The sequence below is a fragment of the Narcine bancroftii genome, chromosome 14, assembly GCF_036971445.1.
Source record: "Narcine bancroftii isolate sNarBan1 chromosome 14, sNarBan1.hap1, whole genome shotgun sequence".
In the NCBI taxonomy this organism is placed as follows: Eukaryota; Metazoa; Chordata; class Chondrichthyes; order Torpediniformes; family Narcinidae; genus Narcine; species Narcine bancroftii.
The window spans coordinates 36,356,300-36,378,667 of record NC_091482.1 but is presented as its reverse complement, the minus strand read 5'-3'; the positions used below and the strand labels follow the sequence as shown (position 1 = coordinate 36,378,667).

Here is a 22,368-nt window from a genome sequence, read left to right as displayed (position 1 = left end):
ATGAAAAAATTACAGGACGATTTAGAGCATTGGAAAGAGCTACCACTAACACTGATAGGAAGGATAAACTGTATTAAAATGAACATTTTTCCAAGGATACTATACTTATTTCAGGCATTGCCAATACAACTGACAGAAAAATTCTTCAAAGAGTTAAAGAAAATAATAAGGAGATTTTTATGGAGAGGGGGGAAACCGAGGATAGCACTAGATAAATTAACAGAATGGTATAAACAAGGAGGCTTACAATTGCCAAACTTCAAAAATTATTATAGAGCCGCACAATTAAGGTACCTATCAGATTTTTATCAAACAAGGGAAAAACCAGACTGGACGAGACTAGAATTAGATAAAATAGGGGAAAAGATACCTGAACACATATTATATAAATGGGACGAAAAATTGGTACAACATAGAACTTCTCCAGTATTACACCATCTCCTCAATATATGGAAGAAGATTCATGTAGAAAGAAATAAAAAAAATTATCAAATACCAAAACTAATATTGACGCAAAATAAGCTACTCCCTTTTACAATAGACAACCTGTCCTTTAGAAAATGGGAAAAAAAAGGGATTAAAAGAATAGAAAATTGTTTTTCAGGAAGTAGATTCTTATCCTTTGAACAAATGAGAGATAAGTACAATATAACTGGAGATACAGCGCTGGCATATTACCAACTGAGATCCTACTTGAAAGATAAATTAGGAAGCAATTTGAGTTTACCAGAGGGAAGTAACCTTGAATATGTGATTACAGATACAATGTTAATCAAAAGATTTATAACAAATATGTATATCAAACTGCAAGAAAAGGAGAATGAGGAAACAAATGGTAAAACTAAACAAAAATGGGAACAAGATTTAAATATAAAGATAAAAAAGGAAACATGGGAGAAATTATGTTCTGGAACGATGAGAAATACAATAAATACGAGGCTGCGTATGATACAATATAATTGGTTACACAGACTATACATTACACCGCAAAAGTTAAATAAATGGGACCCAACAGTATCTGATAGATGTTTTCGATGTAAAAAAGAAAGGGGAACAACAATTCATGCAATCTGGACATGTGAGAGAGTAGAAAAATTTTGGGATGATCTCAATCAGATATTAAATAAAATAACAGAAAACAATATACCAAAGAATCCAGAGATCTTTCTCCTAAGTAACATAAAAAATAAAGAATTTGGAATTGACTTGGAAGATGCACAAAAAAGATTTGTCAAGATAGCCCTAGCCGTAGCAAAAAAATGTATTATGTCAACCTGGAAATTGGAAGATAATTTGAAAATACAACAATGGTATATAGAAATGAATAAATGTATTCCATTAGAAAAAATAACATATAGTTTAAGAAATAATATTGAAATATTCAAACAAGTATGGGAGCCTTACATTAAATACAATAGCGAAAACCTACCGGGAACAAACATTACCTAAGTTGATGGCAGGAGAAGAAAAGAAAAGAATGGACTCAGTAGAATTTCTGGTGTATTTTTGTTGAATGACAACATTGGCTGACTGAATTAATGCAACCTAGATTGTATACCTAAAATGGATGAGAGGGGGGGGGGGGTGGGGGGTGGCTTGGGAGGAGGGAGGGGGGAGGGAGAAAAAGTCACTGTAAATGTGTGGAAAAGAAAAAGTGTATATCATGGCTATTGTGATTTATGGTGTGAAAAATAAAAAATTTAAAAAAAAAAATTGCCAAATGACTTTATTTGCTTTCCTCAAACTGGGAGAATGTTCAATGTTTTTTTTAAATAAACATTTATGAAAGGTAAAAAAAAAAGGGGAGAAAAAAAAACAGTTGACATTTTTGGACTGGAAAATTGACAAAATAAGTGTGTTTTATGAGGAGAGAGGGGGTACCAGTGAAGCAAAATTCCGCAGAAGGATGGAGACCAAGGTGTCAGTGTTTTCAGACTATTCAAGCTCTAAGTTAATGCTTATTATTCAGGGAAGAGATTTGTTTGGCAAGTCTTTGCATACATAACTACGGCAGAATAAAAAACGGTGCAGAAGGCTGAGTTAGAGTGAGAGACTGGTTCGAATGGCATAAGGACAACAATATTTTACTCGTGCGAGGCTCAGTCAGTAGATGATAACAAAATTCCAGGAGAATTGGCCCTCGATGGCCGACCTGAAGCAGAGGAGAGCATTTAAAGAGCATCATGGATCAAGGATGCCATGGGACTGAAGTCCAGCTGCCAGGAACGACTATCTGAAGAACATCTACAAAGCTTCAGTTAAATGGGAGATAGAGCCAAAGAAACTATAGAACATTACACCACAGAAAAGTGGCCATTCAGCCCTTCTAGTGTGTGCTGAAAAATCATTCCTCAAATCCTACTGACCTGCACCCAATCCATAACCCTCCTGTCATCTTCCATCCATGTATCTATCCAATTTATTCTTAAGAGTGAGCCCACATTTACCACATCAGATAGCAGCTCATTCCACACTCCCACCATTCTCTGAAGAAGTTCCCACTAAACCTTTCACCCTAAAGCAATGACCTCTCGTATTTAACTCTCCCAATCTAAGTGGAGTGAACCTACTCGCATTTACTGTCTATTCCCCTCATAATTTTGTAAATCTCTATCAAATCTCCCCTCATTCTTCTACGCTCCAAGGAATAAAGTCCTAACCTGTTTAATCTTTCCCTGTAACTCAACTCCTGAAGACATGGCAACATCCTAGTAAATCTTCTCTGCACTCTCTCAATCTTGCTGATATCCTTCTCGTTGCTAGGTGACCTGAACTGCACACAATATCTCAAATTTGGCATCACCAACGTCTTATACAACCTCAACATAACATCCCAACTCCTGTGTAACACGATTGATTGCACTCAGAGACAGTGAGAATCCCAAACACGCTTTTAATGGCCGGTGGGTGCAATAGTTCTCAGGTAAATCAGAGGTAAGGCAGGAAAATCAGGGTTTATATCGGGGTAGGTGAGGATGGAGCCAGGGTAGGAGCCAGTCATCTGAACAACACGATAGTGGGACAAGATATTTTCAGGTAAGGATGTAAATGAAAAATGGAGGATATTCAAAAAAGATATTTTGAGGGTACAGAGTAGATATGTCCCAGTGAGGATCAAAGGAAAGGCTGGAAGTCATAGGGAGGGTTGGTTTTCAAGGAATATTGGAAATTTGGTTAGGAGAAAAAGGGAGGTGTACAAGGTATAAAGAGCAGGGAGCTGAGAGTTTGAAGGAGGACTACAAGGAGTGTAGAAGGAATCTTAAGAAAGAAATTAGAAAGGCCAAATAAAGGCATGAAGAGGCTTTGGCAGACAGAGTAAAAATAAATCCAAAGGGTTTCTATAGGTACATTAAAAGTAAAGGATTAGTGAGGGATAAAATTGGACCCCTTGTAGATAGTGAGGGTAGGCTGAGTGAGAAGTCAGAGGAAATGGGGGAAATATTGAATGATTTCTTTGCCTCGCTATTCACTAGGGAAAAAAAATATTGAACCAGTTGAAGTAAAGAAAAATTGTAGGGAGGACATGAAGCATATAAGGATAACCGATGAGGTAGTGTTGAAAAAGATAAAGGTGGATAAATCTCCGGGACAGGACAAAATATTCCCAAGGACACTCAGGGAGCCTTGTGGACAGATAGTGATGCCATTAACAGAGATATTTAGATGTCATTGGTCACGGGGTAGTGCCAAAGGATTGGAGGGTGGCGCATGTGGTTCCGCTGTTTAAGAAAGGGTCTAAATGAAAGCCTGGAAATTATAGACCTGTGAGTCTGACATCTGTGGTGGGTAAGTTGATGAAAAGTGTTCTGAGGGATGGCATTTACAAATATTTGGAAGAACAGGGATTGATAGGTAGTAGTCAGCATGGTTTTGTCAGGGGTAGATCATGCTTAACAAACCTGATTGAGTTTTTTGAAGGGGTTACTAAAAAGATTGATGAAGGGAAGGCTGTGGATGTTGTCTATTTAGACTTTAGTAAAGCTTTTGACAAAGTTCCCCCGAGGAGGTTAGGAAAAAATGTGGAGGCATTAGGTATAAATAAGGAGGTAGTGAAATGGATTCAGCAATGGTTGGATGGGAGGTGTCAGAGAGTAGTGGTAGAAAATTGTTTGTCCAGTTGGAGGCCGGTGACTAGTGGAGTTCCTCAGTGATCGGTCCTGGGTCCACTATTGTTTTTTAAATATATTAACGATCTGGAAGTAGGGGTGAAGAATTGGATAAGCAAGTTTGTGGATGATACAAAGATTGGTTGTGTTGTGGACAGTGAGGAAGATTACCGTAGATTAAAAGGTGATTTAGGAAGGCTGGTGGTGTGGGCTGAGAAATGGCTGATGGAATTTAATACAGAAAAGTGTGAGGTGTTATATTTTGGTTGGCCTTCATAAATTGGAGTATTGAATTCAAGAGTAGGGAGGTTATGATGAAATTGTACAAGGCATTGGTGAGGCCAAATTTGGAGTACTGTGTACAGTTTTGGTCACCAAATTATAGGAAAGATATAAACAAAATAGAGAGAGTGCAGAGAAGGTTCACGAGAATGTTGACAGGATTTCAAGGTTTGAGTTACAGGGAAAGGTTCTGCAGACTGGGGCTTTTTTCTCTGGAGCGTAGAAGATTGAGGGGGGACTTGATAGAGGTGTTCAAGATTTTAAAAGGGACAGACAGAGTAAATGTGGATAGGCTTTTTCAATTAAGAGTGGGGGAGATTCAAACTAGAGGGCATGGTTTAAGATTGAAGGGGGAAAATTCTTTACGCAAAGGGTGGTAGGGACGTGGAATGAGCTTCCGGCAGACGTGGTCGAGGCGGGATCATTGGTTACATTTAAGGATAGACTGGATAGTTACATGGAGAGGAGAGGACTGGAGGGGTATGGACCGGGTGCTGGTCAGTGGGACTAGGAGGGTGGGAATTTGTTATGGCATGGACTAGTAGGGTCGAACTGGCGTGTTCTGTGCTGTAAGTGGTTATATGGTTAACAACACACAGACAGTGAATTCCAGCTCACTTCGTCCTGCACTCAAAACTTTGATTTATGAAGGCCAAGATGCCAAAGGCTTTCTTTAAAACCCTGTCCAACTGTAATGCCACTTTCAGGGAATTATGTATCTGTATTCCCTGATCCCTTTGTTCCTCAACACTCCTCAGTGCCCAACTATTTACTGTGTATGTCCTACCTTGGTTAGTCCTTCCAAGTGCAACACTTTATACTTGTCTGCATTGACACACGATCAATAATACCAAAAGGCTGGAGATGCAGGACGACAGGCTTTTAAGACCTTAAGACTTGGACAATGCTCCTGTTCTGGTCTGATCCCAGGACTCGGACTGAGGGAGGAACTTGGCTTAACTGCCTTTATTAGGGGATTCCAGGGGGTGGAGTCACCGAGGGAAGGCGGGCCAGCCATACATGTGAAGCAAACATATACAGAGTGCCAGTAATCAAGTAGTAATATACAGTGATGTATCACCACATTCACCACCTCTTTTAAAAGAAAAGTCCGGGGGGGGGGTGGGGGGGAGGGAGTCCGATGTCCATCGTGAGTCCAGGCGGTCCGGCGGTCTTTTGTTCCTTGTGGACCGTCATGGTGCCGGTTGTGGTGCAGCTGCCAGTTCTCGGTCAGGTAGGAATATGTTGGCAGTTGGTGTACCCGGGGGCGAGGGCAGGTTGGGCAGTGCAGGAGTCTGGGTGGGATGGTGTGGATCAGCTGCAGTGGTCATAGCAACGCATGCCTGGATTGGGATAGGGTGCCTGGGTAATGGGGGATGGTGTGGATATGTGGATATGGGGGGGTGGGGGGGTGTGATGTTGGTATCGAGGACTCCTGCGCAGGCCAGTTCTCGGACAGAGACTGTGTCCTTAGTCATCCGGGTATGCCATGTAGTTGCACTGGGAGTGGCATAAAAGAGGTGGACCTTGATCATATGTGACTTGTCGGGTCTGTAGAAATGTGGTTTGTATTCAGCGCAAACCTGGCAGTTTCTAGTCAGGGTCCGGACATCATCAATGTAGTGGGGAGGGGGGTGGTTTTGACCTTTACACAATGAAAAAGCGAGTGACTCTATGGTGGAAGAGATCATCGTGGAGGGACTGGAGCCGGTCGGACTGCGAACTGGTGCACATTCCCCAGGATATGGTCGTTTAGCTTCCCAGGCCAGTACAGGAAATCATAATTATAGGTGGAGAGTTCAATCCTCCACCTCAGGATTTTCGATTTTACCACATTGTTTGTTGTGGAACATGAATGCAACTGCATATTGGTCAGTCAGTAGGGTATATCACTCATCAGCCAGGTAGTGCCTTCAGTGGTGCACTGTCTCAACGATTGCCTGGGTCTCCATTGCAAAGGAGGAGTGTCGGACCTCAGTGCCGTGGAGGGTGTGGGAGTAGAATGCTACCAGTCTGCCCACTTGGTTGAAAATGGCCACTAGTGGCATCGCTCTCTACCTGGAAAGGAGTGGACTCATCAACGACAAGCAATTTGGCCTGGCAATGCCCCCTTTGATGCGGGTCAAGGGCGCCTGAGCTTCTGCCAGGAGTGGGAAAGATGTGGCATTGACCAGGAGTCGGGCCTTGTTGGCGTAATTGGGAACACACTGTGCATACGTCGATTTCAGATCAACGGTAGAGAACACCCGGTAATGCGTGATCTGATTTACCACATGGGTGATGTGGGGAAGGGGGTTCACATCCAGCTACATGAACCCAGTTTATAGTTTGACTGTAGTCAACCACCATGCGGAGATTTTCCCTGTTCTTGACCACCGTGACCTGGGCCCTCAGGACCTTTTGCTCACATCTATGATCTCCTCAGCCAGAAGCTGTTGCATCACTGACTTGATAAATGCCCTGACCCCGGTGCTGTATCTCCTGCTCTTCCTGGTGACTGGCTTGCAGTCAGGGCTGAGGTTAGCAAACAGGGGCAGGGGGAATACCTGCCAGCAGGTCGGATGCTGTGGGTAGGACACAGTGTGCCCATTGATCACATGTGGAGGGGAGGGTGCGTGGTTTAAACATTGGTGGTTGCGGACAGTGAGGGAAGGATGGGGCCCGTCGAATTCCAAAGTGATGCTCTTGAGGTGGCACTGGGAGTCCAGTCCCAGGATTATTTGTGCGCAGAGCTGGGGCATAACCAACAGTTTGAAATGAACATAAATAGTACCCCATACAGTTAGTGATACCATGCAATAGCCCAGTGTCTCAGTCTTGCAACTGGATGGACTCATCACGAGTGAACAGAACTTTGATTTTTCGAACGAGTTGGTGAGGGCTGTGCTGGTCAAGTGTTCCTGGTTGTAGTCAGAGTCACGGTCGATATTGGACTGGTGAGATGGTGCCTGTGGCCCAGGCTGGGAAAATAGTACATGCTGTGCTATTGTTCGGGAACAGAAGTGACAATAGAAGTGTCATCAGCCAAGATAGCTGCCCCCACTGCCCTCACGCGGTGCTGCTCAGGAGGAGAGGTCTGGACTTACATACTTCAGCGTAGTGCCCTTTCTTCCCACCGCTGACCACACCGCTACTTTTGCTGTGTAGCGCTTCTAGGCATGTTTCAGTTGTCCTCAGTAGTAGCATTTCAGGGGTTCGGTAGCAGTGGTGGTAGCAGTGAAGTCAGGACGCTAGTGTATGGTGGTGGAATGGGAGCCCATGTCCCAAAATGACTGTGCCTGCAATCCCCACAAGGCAGCCACATTGTCAGATGCAAAGGAATCTGAGTTACAGAGGGCTACGTCCAGCGTTTTGGCGACCTCGACGGCCTTTTCCAAGGTTAGTTCATCAAGCTCCAATAGCCACAGTCGGATATAGTCTGAGAGGATGACCGCTACGCAGGCATCCCGGATGAACTTTTGTGTATAGACATCAGTGGTTACATCTTTACAGCCACAGGGCCATCCGAGTTTGAGCAGGGCCTGAATGTACTCCTCGAGGGGCTCACCGGGCCGCTGCTTGCTCATAGCGAGGAGGTGTCTGGAGTAGGATGCATTTGTCTTGGGGCCGTACCTGCTTTGGAGTTTACCCATGGCCTCGTTGAACCTCATGCAGCCTCTGATGAAGGGATAGGCCCGATGGCCGACCCACAATCACCCCGAGCATAGTTTGTCATTGTTGATTTTCATGACTTGAGCGCTGGCGTGCAGGAAGTCATTGAAGCAGATAAACCAGAGCTCAAATTGTTCTGGGGTGTTGGGCATTTGTGGATCCATATCTAGTTTATCCAGTTTTAGTAGCTTGTCCCCACAAAACTTTTATGGTATTAAAATTGACTATCAATAATACCAAATGGCTAGAGATCAGGACGAAAGGCTTTTAAAACCATAAGACTTGGATCATGCTCCTGTTCTGGTCCGATCCCAGGATTCGTACTGAGGGAGGGACTTGGCTTAACTGGCTTTATTAGGGGATTCCAGCAGATGGAGTCACCGAGGGAAGGTGGGCCCAGCCATACATATGAAGCAAATGTAGACCCAGTGCCAGTAACAGTATACACTGGTGTATCACCACATGCATTAAATTCCATCTGCCATTTTCTGGGCCTTTTTTCCAGTAAGTCCAGATCCCTCTGAAAACTGAAAGCCTTCCTCGCTGTCCACAACGCCTCCAATCTTAGTGTCATCAGCAAACTTACTGAACCAATTTCTGACATTATCATCCAGATCATTGATATCGACAACAAACCACAATGGTCCTAGCACCGATCCCTGACGCACAGCACAAATCACAGGCCTCCAGTCTGAGAAGCAACCATCCACTACCACTCTCAGTCTTGTCTTCTCCCATTCAGCCAATTTTGAATCCAGTTTACATGGATACCTAGAGTCTGAATCTCCCATGTGGGTCCTTGTCCATGTAGAAAAAAATCCACAGCCTTTCCTTCATCTACTTTCTTAGTAACCTCCTCATAAAACTCTATAAGATTCATTTAACATGACCTACCACGCACAAAGCCATGCTGACTATCCTTAATCAGACCTTGGGTGTCCAAATATTTCTATATCCAATCTCTCAGAATACACTACAATAATTTACTCACTACTGACATCAGGACTGTAATTTCCTGGTTTACTTTTGGTGCCTTTTTTAAACAACGAAACGGTATGAGCTCCCCTCCAATCCTCCAGCATTTCACCCATGGCTACCGACCTTTTAAATATATCTGCCAGGGTCCCTGTAATTTCTACACTAGTCTCCATCAAGGTCTGTGGGATTATCATGTTAGGCCCAAGGGATTTATCTATCTTTATTTGCTGTAAGGCAGCATGCACCTCCTCTTCTTTAATCTCTATATGTTCCATGCCACTACTGTTTGTTTCCCTTCCTTCCTTATACACAATGCCAGTTTCCTGAGTAATGCAAAAAAATTGTTTAAGATCTCCTCATCTTGGGAGGCTCCAAACATGGACAACCACTCTGGTCTTCTAGGGGACCAATTTTGCCCATTACTATCCTTTTACTCTTAACCATACTTGTAGAAACCCTTTGGGTTTACCTTCACATTATCTGCCAAAGCAACCTCATGTCTTATTTTTGCCTTCCTGATTTCCTTCTTGAGTATTTTCTTACATTTTCTATACTCATCTGGTACCTCATTTGCTCCTTATTACCTATACCTGCTGTACACCTCTCTTCTTCTTTACCAGATTGCCAATGTCCCTTGAAAACCAAAGTTGCCTATGCCTGTTATCTTTGCCTTTAATCCTGACAGAAACATGCAAACTCTGAACTCTCGACATTTCACCTTTGAAAGCCATGCCCTTAATGAGCACCTCCTTTCCAGAAAACAACAAATCGCAATCCACTCTTCCTAGATACTTTTGCATTTCCACAAAAGTGGCCTTTCTCCAATTTAGAACCTCAGGTTGAGGACCAGACCTATCCTTATCCATAATTAACTTGAAACTAATGACATGGTCACTGGACCCAAAATGTTTGCCTACACATACTTCTGTCACCTGATCTGGCTGGTTCCCTAATAGGAGATCAAGTGCTGCATCCTCTCTCATTGGTACCTCTATATATTGATTTATAAAACTTTCCTGAACACATTTGACAAACTCCAAGCCATCAGCCCTTTTGGACTTCCAGACCTTTAGACTGATGGTAGTTTAAGTGGTTTGGAAGCATTTTAAGTCATCTTTAATAGTGGTAGCAGCATTGATACAATCAGTAATACATGTATTCTCTGTGAATTGTCAACTTGTCATGGTGAAGAAGCTTGTGTAGTCCTGTAATCCGAGAGTGATGTTGTCTGGAGCTATGCTACTGGTTGGGTCACCCATGGCGATAAGAACAAGGGTGAGGTCCCTGACAAAGAACAATCCAACCAAGACCTCAACGGTGGAACAGGCAGACAAAGTTACTCTGAACTCAATGGCTGTGAAGGCTGCCACAAATCCATCAACTCCAATTGTCGTGGTTTCCACGCCATTGGAATTAGTTGGTCGATTTGTGAAGTATCATGTGCTTCTTGGAGTGCAACATCAAGTCTTCTTTTCTTTCTTCTTTGGCTTGGCTTCGCGGACGAAGATTTATGGAGGGGGTAAAAGTCCACGTCAGCTGCAGGCTCGTTTGTGGCTGACAAGTCCGATGCAGGACAGGCAGACACGGTTGCAGCGGCTGCAGGGGAAAATTGATTGGTTGGGGTTGGGTGTTGGGTTTTTCCTCCTTTGCCTTTTGTCAGAGAGGTGGGCTCTGCGGTCTTCTTCAAAGGAGGTTGCTGCCCGTCAAACTGTGAGGCGCCAAGATGCACGGTTTGAGGCGATATCAGCCCACTGGCGGTGGTCAATGTGGCAGGCACCAAGAGATTTCTTTAGGCAGTCCTTGTACCTTTTCTTTGGTGCATCTCTGTCACGGTGGCCAGTGGAGAGCTCGCCATATAACACGATCTTGGGAAGGCGATGGTCCTCCATTCTGGAGACGTGACCCATCCAGTAAACAAATACACCCACAGGCATTTTCGCCCTGTGGATCAATGGACCGAAGGCCACCATCCTCGATTATGAGAGATAGCCATGATGAATACGTAGACACAATCTTAATAAATCTCTTTGGTTAAAGCTGCCAGTACTGGGAAATAAAAGCTGCAAAATAAAAGCACAGAAGTTCCCAGAAATTGAGTTTAAAATGTCTTTGAACAGGGTTTGCATCCCATGGAAATACTTAATTTGGATCTGGAAATGGCTGATGTGTTGTATCATTGCCAATTCAGAGATGGGAAGAGGTTTTCGATTATTTCTGGAGGCAACACTTGGCTGCATCCAACATGAACCAGAAATGCACCAAACCGGTGGTCCCATTGAGTAAGTGATGGTGTAAACTGAGGTTCAGCTATTCCCATTCTCCAACTTTCAACTGAAGATTTCCAAAAGCCTCTCCCCATGTGATGTGGGTGGAGATTAAATGGCTCCAACATAAGGGTTTGGAAACCTTACAGCAGCAAGAGATTGGTCATTCCACCAGTCTGTTCTCCAGAGTGATTCCAGGACTTCCTCCAATGAACACAGGTAAATAGGAGCAGGAGGAGGTCACTTAGTCACATTGGTCGGCCCTGCCATTCAATAGGATCTTGGAAAATTTGCCCCAGCCCTCAATTCCTCATCTGTGCCAGTCCCCTGCAGACCTCAGTTCCCTGATCTTTCAAAAATATATCCCTGACTTAGTAAATCCCTCCAGTGTCCACATTGTGCTGGGATATAGAATACCAGGAAGTTACCATCCTCTGAGAGAGGTAACTTCGATATTAGATGGCAGTAGGTGGGACTAATGAGGGAGGGACATTTTGGTCACCGTGGATATTTGGTCAAAGGGTCCGTTTCCACGCTGTGTGACTCCATGACTGTTCCCTTACCTGGTAAATATATCACCTTGGTCTGAAACTCTCCCAGTAATGCAGCACTCAAAAATACTTTCCAGCTCTAAAGTCAGGCAATGGTCTCCAAAACTGACAAATTTAGTCTGGCTCACCTGACCCCAAAATCCTCCCTCCAGTTGGAAACTTTCTTTGATAGTGTGGAGAAGTTCAACAGATTTTTCATCTTGATATTCAAAGCGATATCCAAAGACAATCAAACAGATGATATTTGAGACCGCGCTGTTGATCAAGAAACGTGGGTCAAAAGGAAGTCCTGAAATGAAAATGGTAAATGGTGAATGCAAATAACAAATGCTCAGTAATTCGTAAATATACCAGCTGTAACTTTTAAATGAGACATACAGCATGTCAACAGGCCCCTCCGTCCCATGAGCCCAAGGCTCACAAAAATACCATTCAACATATATCCGCCTTGCGTTTTGAAGGATGGGAGGAAACCGGTACACTCAGCACTCACCTACACAGAGAGGACGTACAAATGCCGGATTGAAATCCAGGTTGCTGGGGCTATAGTAGTTTTGCACTAACCACGTCTCTCATTTGTGTTGAGAAGGATAATGACTGATGACTGGTCATGTAATTGAGGTTCAGTTCACCAACCCCTCGATAAATGCACTCTGCCGTTGAAACAGAAATCACTTCTCACCTTCTCCACTGCTAAAAATGACCATAGTTCTCTCTTTCCCTATCAGACTTGAAACATGAAATGTTTCTCTTCCCACAGATGCTGCCTGACCAACTGAACCTTTCTTTCATGTTCTTTTAAAGATTATTTTATTCCATATTTCTTTTCTTCGTTCCTCCTATCAAAATGCCAAATCTTTGAAATTCTCCTTGCACTTCAGTGTTTGGGAAAACCGATATCTCCACCCCAGCTGGGGAGTCTCTGCGCTCCCTGGAAAAGGTGCTGCCTTACCTTTTTCCTCTTCAAACATTTTCATCAAACATTCTGCTTCCTCCACAATTTGCAGCTCCAGTGACTTCTTCCCCATTCCAAACCTCCTCAACATGGTGAGTGAGAATTTTCTCTGTTCTCTCCACCACTGCCCGTACTTCGCAAAGACAATACCTGCCGGGAACAAAGGAATCACGAGGGGGAACAGAGAGGCAGATTGTAATAACTTTCCCCCATGCCAGAGGGGGTACGACTGGAAGGGAGAAGTTGAAAGGAAACAGTAAAGGTTCCATTATTACATTTGGAATGTAACATGCTTGATTTTTTTTTTACCTTTGTCCACGGAAAGGAAGACAGCGTCGTCCAGTGTCCCTCACAGAAATGAGGCCCCAACGAGGAACGAACTTGCGACCCCTGGTTTACAAGAACGGTGCTCTAACCACTGAGGTGAAGGCTGGTTGAAATCTGGAGCACGCTGCCTGAGGCAGGTTCATGCCACATCTGGACAAACATTTGAATCACCAAGCTGTTGAAGGCTAGGGTTCACATGCCAGTATATGGAGCCAGTATACCTGGGTGTAGATGTGATGGGCTGAAAGGCCTATTTCAGTGCAGAATGACAATGAATTTTGACTTTGAGTTGAGATAGAAATGCAGGCATTTTTAGCTCAACTGTTAATGAACGTGAAGAGAGAAAAAAAAACACCACAGTGTTGATTTGTCTTCATTTTCTCCGATGCTATTAAGAATTGTCACCAATCAGGTGCCTTCCAGCTCTATGACTCAATAATTGATTTGAAATTAACTCAGGACTAAATCCCCCAACTATCCCATCTCTTCACCACACTCAGCATTGAAAGCTCGGGACTTACAGTTGGCACAAGAACAGGAACTTCCAGGACTGCCAGCAACATGCTGGTTTCAGAAGCTCATGGTTGGCCAACCCGGTTTCATTTTGAGGAAGAGGAAGAATTCTCAACTTGTCATCACAAGCAACACAACACAGGTAACTGATGATCAAGTGAACCACCCTCCCTCCCACCCCCTCCCCCCTCCCACTGTCCTCTCCATTGATTCCATCTACATTCCCACTGCCTTGCAAAAGCAGTTAAAAGACTTATCCCACCCTGTAATGGAGAGGCAGCATCCACCACCTGGTGGTGCTCCTTCCAGAGGGCACACTACCTGCCAATCAAGGTCAAAGGCTCACCCCAACCCATCAAGGTGATCCTTGCAATTGGCCCACCTAAATCACCCTGCCCAGACTCAGCTCTGACCTTCACCCAATTGGCCCAGGTGAATCACCTTGACTGACCTCTGCACTTGGCTTTGAGCCATTGGCCACAGCAGTGGACGGGGCCACCCTGCCCTAAGTGATTGCCCCCCCCAGTACTGCCTGAAGAACTATAAAGGACCATGTGCCCCTTTGTTCTGCCTCTTTTAGACTCCTCGTGGAACGAAAGTAGCACCTTTTGCACTGGGTTGGGTGAGTCCCGCAGTCAGGTAGCAAGAGCCTGTGCACGTAGTATCACCTTGATCCTGACTGTTGAATGTCTATGTTCATGTAATTACCCCAGTTTCTGACGGTTCCTCCCTTGTTATCCCTTGTGTATTATGTGTGTATAGGTTTGCCTAACATATTGACCCTGTTGTCCCGTTTGCATCCCCGAAATAAACGTGTGCTTTGTACCCAGACTTTGGTCTGGTTCTTAACCTGAGGGACCCTCACGAACCAGAATAACACACCCCTATCACACTCTCATTAGCTCCCTCCTGTCAGAAAGACGACACAATTGTGATATCACACACCACCAGATTCCACAATTTCTTTCCCGCTGTTGTCAGACTCCTGAATGAACCTCACACTATCAATGTTGCTATTGCTCTATTCTAACTGACCTCTCGCTGTCACTCTGTATTGAACATGTTAGTGCAGTACTATATGTTGGTTGACTAGCTGCATCACTAACAAAGCAAACTATAGTACAGAAACTGGCCCTTTGGCCCATCTAGTCCATGCCAAACTATTATTCTGCACAGCCCCATTAACCTGCATTGAGACTATAGACTTCCAATCCCTTCCCATCAATATCCAAATATTTATCAATTCTTAAAATTAAGAATTCTTAAAAAATTGCCACAAATTTACCACTTCAGCTGGCAGCCCACTCCACATTCTCACTATTCTCTGCGTTCCCCTAATGTTCCCCTAAATATCTCACTTTTTACCCTCAAGTTTTTTTTCTCACCCAAATTCAGTGGAAAACAATCAGCTTCCATTTCCTCTGTCTACATCCCTACATATCCCAACCATCTCACTCATTTGATAAATGCGCCAAGAATATTGAACACAGGACAGACTCTGAACAGCTTGCTGTGGTGAAGAGGAAGCAATTCAACTGAAGTAAGGCTTTATGCAAACTTGCCAAGGTTTGACCGTAGTTAAACAAAATAGACGGCAGACGCTGGGGTTGAGTGCAGGAGAAAGTCAGAAGGTCACACAAAGTCACACAAAGTCCGTAGGAGGTAACGAGTAACCAACATTTCGGGCCTGGGCCCTTCATCAAGGAAAAGCAAAAGCAGGTATGTGCTTGAGCAGACTACTCACATTTCCATCCACTGCAGAACATTGTATAATTGTTCATCTCAAAGAAACCCCTTTGTATATCATGGTAACGCAATTGGGGAAATCTCAGGGGAACTAGTCACCAAGATTTAGAACATACATCATTACAGCACAGTACAGGCTCTTCAGGCCATGACTGTGAAAAGCTGCTGCACCAAACTCTTTTTCCCATATCTCACACCCAAAACTTTTTTTTTACAACTACGTACTGATCTCTTGAATGTCCCTATTGTACCAACCTCCCCCACCATTCCATTCCAGTGACCAACAACTGTCCAAGTGAAAAATCCACCTCTGAGATCTATCTCCCCTGAAATTCCCTCCATCTAGGATTTCTTCAGGATACATTCATACTTACTTCACTGCAAACACAGAGATCACTCTCCCTACCGGGTCAGGGAGTGGGTTCTGGGTGCATTGAGCTCATACTCACCGCTTCCAAATCTCTCAAGCACATTTTGAAACACTGGTAAGTCCGGCCGGTCTGCAAAATCTTCTGACTTCTTCACCAGCGCCTCCTTCAGGGTGTTGTAGCCGCTGAGAACCACCATGTTTGTCCATCCGAAATCCAAACTCACCACGTTACCGTACTTCTTCCACAGCTTTTAGTGGGGGTGGGGGAGGGGAATGGGAAAGAAACAGCAGGCCATTACTACTGGATTCCCAGTCCCACACACACACACACACACACACACACACACACACACACACACACACACATCCAGCTGTGGGTGGGCAGCTGCCCAGCTGTGCAGCAACACTGAACACCAAGTGTTGTGAAATGTTGGTACTGAGGACCAGGCTGCATTGAGACGATGTGTCCGTGAAGTTCCAATCCCATAGGTTCACACCAGTCAGTGGGCTGCTGATCCTCCAAACCCCCACCCCACCCTCAGCTTGGCCTGTTTCTGCTTGTATCTCTGTACCTGTTCACCATCCTCCATGGAGTTAGTGCATACAGATGCTCCCCCCTGCTTGAACCAAGGCAGCAGACCAGCCTTACCCATGTCCTCTAAATCAGTGAGAATTGGTAAGAACATCTCCTCCACAATCTCTATCAGTACCTCAGCACCTCAGGGCTGCATCCTTCACCCCTTCCTGAACTTGCTTTTGACCCAAGATTGTATTACTCAGCATGACAATAACAGCATCTACAAATTCGCTGGCAATACCACAGTAGTGGGTTGTATAAAAAGGAGAGATGAGTCAGCATAAAGTAGGGAGATTGAAAACCTAGCTGAATGGTAAACCTGTAGTGGGCTGAGCAACAGCACAATTAGACGGGCCGAATCACCACCCCAGCCGTCCGACACAAGATGGCACGGGACCCCCTTCTCTTCGAAGGAGAAGCCCGCATTTGGCAAATCGCATTGCCCGGGGGACAGCACCACTTCCTGGTTGCGCGCCGCTGGATGGGTAGTGACCCCATGATGCGCGACATCACTGCCTAAGGCCAGCGTGCCCCACACACGAAGTACACGGTCCCCTCGAGCAGCAAAGTAATTCAAAATCAAGTTCAGTTGCTGGTTCACCCTTGAGCTGTGGAGATGCCTCTCATTTCAGTAGCGCTGCCGTTAGCAGATGCTGCACACCAACAATAACCTTGCACTCAATGTCACCAAAACCAAGGAGCTGATTGTGGACTTTAGCAAGGGGAAAAAAAATCAGAGGTGTGCGATCCAGTGATCAGTGGGGGAATTCAGGGGTGGAGAGGAGGAGCAATTTGAAATTCCTGGGGCTCACTTTCTCAGAGGATCTTTCTTGGACCCAACACACGAATGTCATCATGAAGAAAACTTCCTCAGGAGTTTGCGGCAGTTTGGTAAGAAACCTTGGAAATCTTTTACAGAGACGTAGTGGAAAATGTGCTGACGCAGCTGCTTCACACCCTGGTATGGGGGGTGTGGGGTGGGGGCACCAATATCTCTGAACGAGAGCCCTGCAAAAGCTAGTGGACACAACCCAGTATATCTCAGGCAAAACCCTCCCAATCATTAAGAAAATCTCCAGGAAACGCTCCTGTCAGAGAGCAGCAGCAATCATCAAGGATCCACACCACCCAGCACATGCTCTGTTCTCACTGCTGCCATCAGGGATGAGGCATCAGGGCGACAAGACTCGTACCACCAGGTTCAGGAACAGCTGCTACCCCTCCACCGTCAGATTCCTCAATGATAAACTTAATGAGAGATTCATTTCATGACTGACTTTGAACATTATTTATTATGGAATATTTATATCCAGTATCGTGCACGTTTTGTTTACATTTCTTTCTTTGTTTACATTTATCTCTCTTGTATACATGTTTTTTCTTGAGTACAGTTTATTTTTGTACTACCGACCAATGGAAGTTCTGCCTAGCCCACAGTTAAAAGAATCTCAAGTTGTAAATGATGTCATGTTGTACTCTAACAATAAATCTGAACTTTGTAAAGGGAAAACACACTCAATATCAGGCAGTAAACTATCCCTTGTAATCTGTGAAACACTGCTCATGAGGCTACAATGGCAGCAGATACAAGGTAGTCAATGTGTCAGTGAATAAGAAGTTTCCCAACTATCTCTTCTCTTCAATCTGGCAAGGCCACAGGTCCTGATGGCTTTACGGTGGATTGTTTAAAAATCGTCTACTAATTTACCTACTTGCAACTATGTAAAGTATTTGAAAATTCATCTTTCTCTGGGACCTTACCAACCATCTTTTTATAAAATGTCTATTTCATTGATTCCTAAAAAAGATAAAGATCTGATTGAATGATCTTCCTAATGGCCAATTTCTTTGCTGAATGTAGATTTTAAGGTTCTTTCTAAAATTTTGGCTAGTAGGTTGGAAAATATCCTTCCCTCTGTTATTGAAGGTTGCCATTCACATTTTCTTTCTTTTTAAAATATTTTTATTGAGTTGAACATAATAATCCATGTACAAGATATTAATAAAACAAGCCAAAATAATTGCATATACATAAAATTAAAGTCAACACACAATATAACAAAATTTTAATTCTATCCCTTATTATTAAATATAATTGTCTATAAAAATGATTATACATATAAATCAATTAAATACTAATAACAAATCGCATTATACCTTAATAAAATCTAAAAAGAGGTTATTATAGGATAATCATAGTTGAACTGCAGAAATCCACTAAAGTAAAAGAAAAAATATCCTAGAACTAAAACTAATCTATCCCCTCCCTCTAATCAAGGTTACAAGTGCAATCTCCAGAAGAAGGACGGATCAACCCCAGAGCACCCAAATCACCTAAAAATGCCATTTCGATAGTATTTTATAAATAAGCCCCATACCTTGTCAAACTCAAACTCTTTATCTTTAATATCATACCTAATTTTCTCTAAACTTAAATATGACATTACATCCTGTTGTGCATGAGTCGGTGAGAGTTCATCTTTTCTTTTCATTAAAACTGCTCATCTGGCTATCAACCTGCTAAAAGCTTCTCTTGGGATGCTGATAAAAATTTATATGGTTCATGTGAAAAACCAAACAGGGCAGTTAAAGGGCATGGATCTAATTTAATCTTAAAAATCATTGACAAAGAATGAAAAATATTTTGCCAATAACTTCCTAATTTAAGACACTGCCAGGCTTCAAAATTTTACACTTTTCACAAAAAATTAGAAATGGGCTAATTTGAGTTTAGATGTGTATTCTATGCATCACCTTAAATTGTAGTAAACAGTACCATGCACAAAATGAAGACTCATTGATCAAAAGAAGAGTGGAATCACAATCCTCATCTGAAAAAGTTATATTAAGATCACACTCCCAATCATTTTTAATCTTAGCCTTGAGGCTAATCTTAAATCCAATAGATCAATATAATTACATGATATCAATCCATTGTGAACAAATTGTAGATCAAAAAGTGTGTCAAGTATATTTGAATCGGTGATTCGTGGAAAAGAGTTCAATTTAGACTGAACAAAATTCCAACTTGCAAATATCTATAAAATGGCTATTAGAGAACTTGAATTTAACTGACAATTGTTCAAAAGAAGCAGAGTTATTTCAAATAAATAAATCTTTAAAAATTTTAATACTAAATTTGTACTGTTCCTTAAAGCTTTCATCTAATAATGAAGGTGGGAATAGATAATTATTTTTAATAGAACTAGCCAGAGAAAAATTATTATAACCCAAAAATGTCCTAAATTCTCCAACTAATTCTCGCGATCAGATTGTGTGTCAATTTAGAAAATGAAAAGCATAAAGTGGAACCTAAAATTGCCAACATGGACAATTTCTTAGAAAAGTTCAGTTCCATTATTGCTCAAGAAGGACAACTTGCTAATTTATCAAATTTTAATAATAAAAGTAAACTGCATAAATTAATCACCTAGTAATAAAATCAAAAATTTCGAAGTGGCATTCCCTCATTGCTAAGTTTTCTGAGATGGGCTTTATTTATATGTGGTTGTTTTCCCTGCCATATATATGAAGAAATAACCAAATCTAATGAATTAAAAAAAGGATTTAGGAATAAAAACTGGTAAGGCTTGGAAAAGGAACAAAAATTTAGGTAGATTTTTCATTTTAATCAAATTAATACATCCAATCAATCTAATCGAAAAAGGTGACCATCCTGATAATAATATTTTAATCTGATTAAGTAATGCTACAAAATTTTCTTTCCTGAGCTTCTTAAAATATTTTGTGATAGTGATTCCTAAGTATATAAATTGAACATTAACAATTTTGAACGGAAATTTAGAATACATAGAAAGAGATCCTTTTCAAAGGGAAAAGTTCACTCTTCTGTAAATTTATTTTCTGTTCTGAAAATTGTCCAACTGAGCAAACATAGTTAATATATTTGGTAAAGAAACCTCTGGATTTGAAATAAAAAGCAATAAATTATCTGCAAAAAGAGATCAATTTAAATTTCATTTCTAATTAATCCTTTAAATTCTCTACATTGTTGAAGGGCTACTGCTAATGGTTCAAGTATTATATCAAACAGTAAAGGACTTAATGGACATCCTTGACATGTTCCCCTAAATAGCCTAAACATTTTTGACTGTTGTAAATTAGAATCGATTGAACCCATAAGACATAAATTTAATATCTTAATCCAATTAAAATCTGGACCAAAATTAAATTTCTTTAATATAGCAAATAAATATTTTCATTCAACCCAGTCAAACAGTTTTTCAGTGTCTAGTGGAAAAACACATTCTGTTGGATGGGTAGAGGGCTATATTTTGTATTCAATGCTCACTCTATATTATAGAAACCTGTTTGTTCAGAATTACTAATTGTTGGCAAAATATTTTCTAACCTCCATACTAAGACTTTAGATAAAATCTTTGTATCAATGATAAGTAATGAAATTGGTCTCCAAGATGCACATTCTGTTGCTTCTTTCCCTTTTTCCAAATAAGAGAAATACTAGTCTGATAAAAATGTGAGGGAAATATTCCTTCTTTAAATGATTCTTCAAACACAGAGCGTAGATGAGGCCCATGGCATTTAGAAAAAGATTTTTAACATTCTGCAGGAAATCCATCTGTACCTGGAGATTTACCAGACTGCATAGAAGAAATAGCTATAGAGATTTCATCCTAAGAAATAGGTTCTTCCAGCCTTGTATGCTTATCCTGAGATAGGACAAAAACACTGCCATTGAAGTAATTCTAAATTCAGAAATATAAAGACCAGAATCAAATTGTTTGAAAGTCTTATTAATTTTAGAATGATCCATTGTTATTGTACCATCTCTCATTCAAATCTTATTCGTTTGAGTTTTTTTTAAACTTTCAATTGACCTGGAAGTAATTTTCCACTCATTTCACCATGAGTATAAAAATGACTTTTACTTCTCAGCAATTGTTGTTCAATAGGATATGTGGAAAGAAGATCAAATTTATTTTTAAGTTCAACTCTTTATTTTTTAAATACAACTCCGGATCTATATTTTGCAAAAACAATATACAAATTATTAAGATTAGCTGTGTTGCTGTGTACAAAATAATTTGTCCCCTCAAGTAGGCTTTCATAGTATCCCAAACAATCAAATTTAACATTGTTGGTGAGGAATTAGTATTAAAGAAAACCTGTATTTTTTTGTTCCAAAAAGCTTAAAGAGGTATTAAATCTCCACTGCCTTCTATAGATAGGGATATCATGAAATTTCAAAGCTAAAACTACAGGAGCATGATCAGATAAAAGTATTGCCCACACATCCTTTCCTAAATAAGGAACCCAAAACTATACCCCATAATCCAAGCGAGGCCTCATCAGTCCCTTAGAAAGTCTCAACATTACAACCCTGCTCTTATATCCTATTGCTCTAGATATGAACGACAACATTACATTTGCCTTCTTTAACACCCACTCAACCTGGAGGTTAACCTTCAGGGCATCCTGCATGAGGGCTCCCAAGTCCCTTTTCAATTCCAAATTTTGAATGATCTCCCATTGAAATAATAGTCTGCCCTTCTCTTCATTCTTCCAAATGTCATGACCAAACGCTGTCCAACAATGATTTTCATTTACCACTTCTTTGCCCATTCTCCTAATCTATTCATCTCTCTGCAGTCTCACCATTTCCTCTTCACTACCTACTCCTCTGCCTAGCTTCGTATCATCTGCAAACTTAGCCAAAAGCCATTTATTCCACAATCTAAGTCATTAATATACAACGTGAAAAGAAGTGGCCCCAACACTCATAACCGGTAGCCAACCAGTATAAAATCCCTCTATTCCCACTCTCTGTTTCCTGCCAGTCACCCAACACATTCCCATTTGGTGAAGCAGCCTTGTCAAACAAAGGCCTTTTGAAAGTCTAAATACACAGCATCCACTTCATGTTCTTTGTCTCGCCTAGTCTGTGTCTTCAGAAAACTGATGACATTTTCCCTGGTGGAAACCATGCTGACTTTGGCCTATCTTATCATGCACCTCCAGGTACTCCATAATCTCATCCTTGGCAATGGACTCAAACAACTTCTAATA

The 22,368-nt window shown here is 42.0% G+C and overlaps 1 protein-coding gene across 8 annotated transcripts in view; it reads right to left on the bottom strand.

Annotated features, from left to right (window-relative positions):
- The window catches only part of LOC138749390 (cytochrome P450 2D4-like), a 62,032-nt gene that overhangs the window by 15,569 nt on the left and 24,095 nt on the right, over positions 1–22,368 (bottom strand). For 7 of the 8 annotated variants that reach the window (XM_069910656.1, XM_069910652.1, XM_069910658.1 and 4 more), the window contains 3 exons: positions 15,823–15,991; positions 12,785–12,937; positions 11,961–12,121 (listed from right to left, as the gene is read on the bottom strand). In XM_069910656.1, coding sequence (XP_069766757.1) covers positions 11,961–12,121; positions 12,785–12,937; positions 15,823–15,940 — 432 coding nt within the window. In that variant the 5' untranslated portion in view covers positions 15,941–15,991. The remainder of the gene's footprint in view (positions 1–11,960; positions 12,122–12,784; positions 12,938–15,822; positions 15,992–22,368) is intronic. The other variant, XM_069910654.1, reaches the window with a different exon arrangement.